Source organism: Montipora capricornis, chromosome 6, assembly GCF_036669925.1.
Source record: "Montipora capricornis isolate CH-2021 chromosome 6, ASM3666992v2, whole genome shotgun sequence".
NCBI classification, from domain to species: Eukaryota; Metazoa; Cnidaria; class Anthozoa; order Scleractinia; family Acroporidae; genus Montipora; species Montipora capricornis.
Genome location: NC_090888.1, coordinates 60,516,859 through 60,524,358, shown reverse-complemented (window position 1 = coordinate 60,524,358; position 7,500 = coordinate 60,516,859). Strand labels below are relative to the sequence as shown.

Sequence of the window (7,500 nt, the reverse complement as noted above, 5' to 3'; positions counted from 1 at the left end):
CTAGAAGTGTATTCACGTCTATCGGAAGACGCAGCTAAGGATTATGACAGGGTAAAGATTGCGTTAATGAAGAGATATGACCTTACCGAAGACGGCTATCGTCGAAAATTTAGAGCATCCAAACCAGAAGTTGACGAAAGTCCGGAGCAGTTTATTGTGCGACTGGACAGATACCTGTTACGTTGGCTAGAGCTTTCGGATACTGCGCAATCCTTTGATGGTCTTAAGGACTTGATCGTGAAAGAACAATTTATTGACTCTTGCCCAAAGGATTTGGCAATTCACCTGCGAGAAAGGGCACCTGAGACTCTAGCAAAGATTGCGAAGATCGCTGACCAGTACTTGGAGGCTCATGGTAAACATTTGTTCAGCTCAGCGAGCAGAAAGCCAACAGTGCAGCTTGAGAGGGACGAAGCCAAGAACATGCAGATTAATCCACCAGCTCTGCATTGCTTTAAGTGCAACACCCGAGGTCATAAAGCTGTCAACTGCCCAACCCTAACAAAGAAGTGTTTCCTATGTGGTAAGCTGGGACATGAAGCTAGAAACTGTCGATCAGGTGGACGCAGATCAGGAGGACAAAGTAAGGATGGTAACCCAGTGCAGCGTGGTCAAGTGAGTGCCAGTTGTTTAGTTCAGCCACCTGAGGATAAACCTACTGATGAAGAAGTTAAGGCCTGTATTAAAGATGATAAGTTGCTGTTAGCCTGTGGTAAGAAGATTCCATTGTTGAGTAGTGCTTGTGTTGAACCGTTAACTGGAGTGAGAAGTAAAATGCCTGTCGTGAAAGGTAGAGTTGGAGAGAAACCTGTTGATGTCCTGAGAGATACTGGTTGTAGTGGAATTGTAGTAAAGAGGGACCTTGTGTCTGAGGATCAGTTTACTGGCGAATTTAATGTTATGCTGCTCATTGACAATACGGCAAGGAAAGTTCCCATCGCAAAGATTGATGTTGATACACCTTATCTCAAGGGCCAAGTGGAAGCGCAGTGCCTTCCCGATGCTGTTTATGATTTAATTATTGGTAATGTACCAGGCGCAAGAGCCGCTGACGACCCAGACCCAAGCTGGCAAGTTCCTGTACAAGAAGCTTGTGCTGTAGCCACGAGAAGTCAAGCTAAGAAAGCTGGAGAACATACATGTATTCCGTTGAAGGTACCGGATACCAAAGAAAGTCCTGTAGTTGATAGAGAAAAGCTCAAGGAGATGCAGCGTGATGACGAGAGTCTACAGAAATTTTGGGAGAAAGACGACGTAGTTGTGAGAGGCCAAGCTGAGACTTCATTTGAAGTGAAAGGTGGAGTTCTGTACCGCGTCTACAAGCACCCTTATGTGAACGGAGGTAAACCCCTGAAGCAGGTTATGGTTCCTGTGCAGCTGAGAAGTCGAATAATGGAACTAGCGCACGGATCGATCATGGGAGGTCACATGGGAATAAAGAAAACGACTGATAAGATTCAAAGCGCGTTCTATTGGCCAGGCATTCAAGGGGACGTGACTCGTTATTGCAAGTCCTGCGATGTATGTCAGAAGACAGTTAACAAGGGTTCCGTACCGAAGGTTCCCCTAGAGAAGATGCCATTAATTGACAAGCCATTTAAGAGAGTAGCAATCGACCTGGTTGGACCTATTGTTCCCCCGAGTGAGGATGGCCATAGATATATATTGACATTGGTCGACTTTGCAACTCGTTATCCTGAAGCCGTTCCGCTGAAGAACATTGATACTGAAACTGTGGCAGAGGCGTTGGTGGATATCTTTAGTCGTTTGGGAGTGCCTGAAGAGATCTTGAGTGACCTTGGTACGCAGTTTGTCTCTGAGTGTATGAAGGAAGTGACGCGACTTTTGAGCATTAAACAGCTCACCACGACCCCATATCATCCTATGTGTAATGGCCTGACGAAAAAGTTTAATGGAACAATGAAGAGTATGTTAAAGAGATTGTGCAGCGAACAGCCAAGACAGTGGCATCGCTATATTAACCCGTTGCTGTTTGCATATCGTGAAGTTCCCCAGGAGTCTACTGGTTTTTCGCCGTTTGAGTTGCTGTATGGAAGAGCTGTGAGAGGACCGATGTTTATTCTCAAAGAGCTTTGGACGAAAGAGCTGGAGGAGCCTGAAGTAAAGAACAGCTATCAGTATGTGTTTGAGCTACGCGAGAAGCTTGAAGATACCCTCAAACTGGCGCACACCGAGCTTCAGAAAGCTCAGAACAAAGGCAAGCATTATTACGATCGAAAGACTAAGGTCAGGAAGTTCGTACCTGGAGATAAAGTGTTAGTGTTGCTACCAACCGACCACAACAAGCTCCTAATGCAGTGGAAAGGTCCATTTGAGGTTAGTGCTATAGTTGGTCTCAATGATTATAGAGTGAGAGTCAAAGGAAAAGAGAGAGTTTACCATGCTAATCTACTGAAGAAGTATTTTGAGCGAGAGGATCCTGTTTCCGTTGGTGCAGTTGCTGTTGAAACGAACGCTAACATTTGTAAGAACGAACATGTTGAGAGTGAAGTAGAAGAAGTTGACCCTGTGGATAGTATTGATTTTCTGGAGATTGGTGGTTATGTCGCGAAAGAGTCAGTCAATGATGTGACCATAGGAGATAACCTTTCTCACGAGCAAAGAGCAGAGTTCATGGAACTCGCAAATGAGTTTCAAAGCTTATTCACAGAAGCCCCAGGCACAACAAGTTTGGCTCAGCATCATATCAAGCTTACATCCGACCAACCAGTTAGATCAAGACCATACCCAGTACCGTATAGTTTAAGAGAATCGCTGAAGAAGGATATTACAGACATGATGAAGATGGGAGTCAAAAGAGAATGTAGGAGCAGATTATCTAAGCAGAGTAGAGGAATAACTTAAGAGACACTGGACTGCCTCCTCAGTTGGTACTATTTAACTAATTTTTCGTTGTTAGTAGAAATTTAGGAAATTTCTTCTCAAGAGGGGGTTATGTTACGAAAAATAATATTGCGTGACAAGCGTTACTGTCTAGAAGCTTCGCGAGAGTTCGTAGTTTGTTTATATTTAGGTTTGTACGTAAGCGTTTCTAAATCGGTGTGTTTTGTAATCTTTCTACAATTAGAGTGATTACTAATTTAGAAAGTTCTAGAAGTTTATTGTCAGAGTATATAAGTAGACGAGTCCAAGCGGAGTGTTTTTCTAACTAGTTTTTCACAAGCGAAGAGAGTTGGCGTTGGCCGTGTTTAGTCAAGTGTGATAGAAGCTGTGTTTATTCAAGTTGGCGGAGGCCGTGTAAGTTTGACGAGTACGTGTTATTTAGAGTTTACTTCGTGGAAACTACGTTCATTTTTGGAATAAATCTTCTTGTTGTTGTTCCGACAACCCTGCGTTCAGTTTAGTTTGCAAGCTACCTTTCCTCAAAACATTCGAACTCGTAACACCTTGTTTCAAGGTTTCAAGGTTTCAAGGTTTTTATTTGCCATGATTACATATAATGTATCCGATTTAATAAACAAAATACAAAAAATTGTAAAAAAGGCGAGGAAGCCCATAAAGAAACTATAAGAGCTTATGGAGCTATGGGCTTCCTTTTCAACCACAGTCTCTGGGTGGTCTCAACAAGAGATGCAGTTATAACCAGGCTGATCATCATCAAAGTCCATGCACATTGACACATTATGTCGCTAGTAGCAGTCACTTGTAATATCACAGCACAATATTCTTTCAATAAAGAGTTTTGAGATGATAATAATAATAATAATAATAATAATAATAATAATAATAATAATAATAAAGATACACGAACTGCTCCAAAAGGCTGCCTTGTTGGAAATGGCAAAGATCATCAGGAAGGCATGTTTTGAATACCAAAAGCTAAGGGAAAATTTTAGCTTGCTACCCAATATGGAACCAGTAGTACGTATTAACACTGAGAGAAAGAAGAAATAATAACCAGATATAATTCTTTAAATCATTAATATTTTTGTGTCTACTGCTTTTATATCTCAATAAATTACTACAGTACCTTACCATATTTTTGATAGCACCTCTACAGGGAAGCCAGACTTCATGAAAAAGTCCCTTGCCCTTGGACCTAGAAACAATATTGTAACATGTATTATAAAATTAATGTAATAGTGCTAATTAGTGAGATCAATTAACAATTATTCGCCGAAGGTGAAGTGATTATCGGTGAATATTCACTGAGACGAAGTCGAGGTGAATATTTAACAATTATTCCATGAGCGCGCGTTGGATATGAGATGGTAAATAGCCAACGAGGCGCGTAGCGCCGAGTTGGCTATAACCAGTCTCATATCCAACAAGCGCGAATGGAATAATTGTTTTATTAAATTCCTTAAACTCCAAAAGTTTGGAAGTACGAAATACGAGCGAAAAAGGGGATAAAATCCTAGCGAAATCGAAAAAACTTGATGAAGATACGATGTTGTGTAATACCTGGTGGTCAGACAGACGCAGGCTTATCACAAAAACATTTCTTACCTTTTCGCGTATTTCTAAGCTTCGAAATTGATCCAAACCGCTTTCCCCAAAAACGTTTTTCCTGTGCTCTATACCAAGAGAAATTTCGATTTCTGGCGTAAAAAATTTTAGCTTAGCAACGTTTAGCGCAATCATTTACCATATATGGTCAAACTAAGGTATATGAGCAGATAACCGAGATTGAGTGAACCAATCAGAGCACGAGAATTGCATTATCCGAGGTTGAGAATTTAATAATCACCGATAATCACTGAACCTGAGGCGAATAATTGTTTTAGTATAAATACACAGGTGATTATTTCAAAAAAGAGAATTTAAAAAAAACATTTCAACGCGAAATCATCTTCACTTACAGTGGCAAAACGACTACTCGCAGCCATTTTGTCCGTCGAGGTGATTATCGGCCGATAATCCGAGATAGCTAGCCAATGAGAGCGTGCGATTTTGTATAATCACCCGTGCATTTATACGAACATGTATTATAAAATTAATGTAATAGTACTAATTAGTGAGATTAATAAACTATTAACTAAAGATCAATATCATTATCATTTACTTGAGCAGACATAGGCACTGTTTATAAAAGGAAAATTACAGTTCCCTTACAGTAGCACAATGTAAGAGATGCCAACAGAGGCAGCAGAGTGCTTACACAATATTCCAAATCTTTGAACACTGTATCTTTGCCTGATTTTTATCTCCTATGCAACCAACAGAATTAAGGAATGACAACAAACTATACATTTGAACAGAACAAGTTCTCATCCTGTAAAAGCCACAATCTACAATATTATTGGAAACCTCACATCTTAAATGTATCGAGAAAAATTTCAAAGTCCATTGGTATCCTGTACAGGTCAAGTTTTTGCCTTTCTACAGCCTCTCTTCATATTTTGTATTATAGCTTAATTTATCCATACTTAATTTACTGCGTTTCTGTGTGTGGATTGACCTATAATTCTAACTTAAAAAGAATACCGTAAACGTCCATGTATAAGCCGCACCCCGAATTTAGAAGCGCAGATTTTGGAAAAAAATGTAATACAATAAAGTTTGAAGTTCCAGTAAAGTTCTATTGCTATAAACCAACAAGGACAAAGAATCAAGGTTTCACCATAAAGTTGAAATTCCTTCGATATTGAAACAAAACGAACGAGTGCTTAGTAGCCAAGCTTTAAATGTGGGGAGGAGTCTGGGCCAGGGCCTGGGTATCATGACCACGTCTATAAAGATGTACCCGCAATAGACGAAAAAAATTCATGCAGAATAGGAGCTTGATAATGCAGTCGACAAATTTGCCGAGAAGGTGGTAAAGGACAACGAAACAGAGTACTCACGAAACAGAGTACTCAAGAATTTTGTGGTATTTTATCGCATGTGGCGGAAAGATATGCGTGGAAGTGATTGGCCGAAGACGTCATTGCAAACAGCTGTGCGGAGGAATGGAGATTCCTTGTAGGTTGGTGTTTACTTGTTCGAGTAAAGCGAAAATCAATCGCTTGAAAGAACTCTTGGAGAGCGAGATTCACCGATAAACACTCGAAGACACAAACGGCTCCTTTAGGAGCCACCACTCATTAAAAAGTAAATGAACAACAACAACATGCTCTCAGTTTCTTTTATGTTTCTTTACTGAGATCTTAAGAAGTTGTATGAATATTAATTAGGTTTTTTAAAACTCCAAACACAGATGTATCCATGGATAAGCCGCACCCTTGATTTATGGCTTCAATTTTGTGAAAAAAAAGTGTGGCGTATACATGGACGTTTACGGTAGTTACTTTCTTTACATGTTTACACTGGCTAATTATATTCATCCTCATAATACTAGAAACTCATCCAATTGCAATTTTTTTATTCCATTAGTTCGAACTAATATACGAAAATTTTCAATCCGCTTCCAAGGCGCTAAATTTTTCAATTCTCTTGAAAGTCAAATTAAGTCATCTGGATCAACCGCTCAGTATTGCAAAAACCTCAAAAGATTTCTTCTTTATCGTTAGTAGCATCAAATTCTTCCAAGTATTTACGCTTTTGTATTTTTGTGGATAAATGTGTGTGTGCACTCTTTCGTCTTTTTAATAATATATTGTATTACGTCCCAGTGCTATCTTGAACTTAATTTCCTAGTCTAATTTGAGGAAGCCCATAGCTCCATAAGCTCTTATAGTTTCTTTATGGGCTTCCTCGCCTTTTCTACAATTTTCTGTATTTTCTTCAATAAATCGGATATATTATATGTAATCATGGTAAATAAAAACCTTGAAACCTTATTCACTTTACATTTAGAATTTTGCTTCCTTCGTAAGCTACGGCTTGCGTTAACCACCTTTAGGGTTGGTGCCTACTAATTCAGAGGTATTTTTGCACAGTTTTATGAATATGCGGGAAAAGCAGATCTTAACAAGTGTTATTGAAATCCAAAACGAAACTTGGGGGTAACCACGCATGTTTCAAAGATAATTAACCAATTATTATTTGAAATAAGCTTTAAAATACAAAGTAATGTATGGTGTTCCTTTCCAAATTGAAGCTTAATTATCTCTGAAAAATGCATGGTTACCCCCAATTTTCTTTTTGGTTACCAAGAGCACTTGCTAAGTTCTGCTTTCTCCGCATAGTTTTAAACCGCACAAAAATAACCTTCACAAGTACTTGACAATTTTTTATTAAAAATAACCCTGCATCAGTAAGCACTACCGATAGGAATTCCGAGTATCTGGAGACGCGCACAAAGTATGTATGCGCAATAACAATAGTAGGAACTGTCCTTAAAACCCTTTTCACAACTTTTCAAATTGTGACTTTGGTAGACTACAAAATGTAAATTATTGGTTTGGTAGGTAAGTTTTTGGTCTATCAGTTGTTCAGCTTGTGCGGTTTGTACAGGGTGTATGTGCTAAAATACCAAATACGGTACCTTTTACTACTCCATCCTGTACAGGCTGCAGTCTTCTAAACTGCTTTGTATAATATTCTCTCTGTTCTGGCATGATGCGCCATAAGTTGTCCTCCGATTCTTCCTCAATG

The 7,500-nt window shown here is 39.3% G+C and overlaps 1 protein-coding gene across 3 annotated transcripts in view; it reads right to left on the bottom strand.

The window, feature by feature from the left end:
• Window positions 1-7,500, bottom strand: part of LOC138052716 (ralBP1-associated Eps domain-containing protein 1-like) — a 35,550-nt gene that overhangs the window by 10,860 nt on the left and 17,190 nt on the right. For all 3 annotated transcript variants that reach the window (XM_068899271.1, XM_068899272.1, XM_068899273.1), the window contains 2 exons: window positions 7,391-7,500; window positions 3,997-4,060 (listed from right to left, as the gene is read on the bottom strand). The exon at window positions 7,391-7,500 is cut by the window's right edge and continues 39 nt beyond it. In XM_068899271.1, the coding sequence (XP_068755372.1) occupies window positions 3,997-4,060; window positions 7,391-7,500 (174 nt within the window). The remainder of the gene's footprint in view (window positions 1-3,996; window positions 4,061-7,390) is intronic.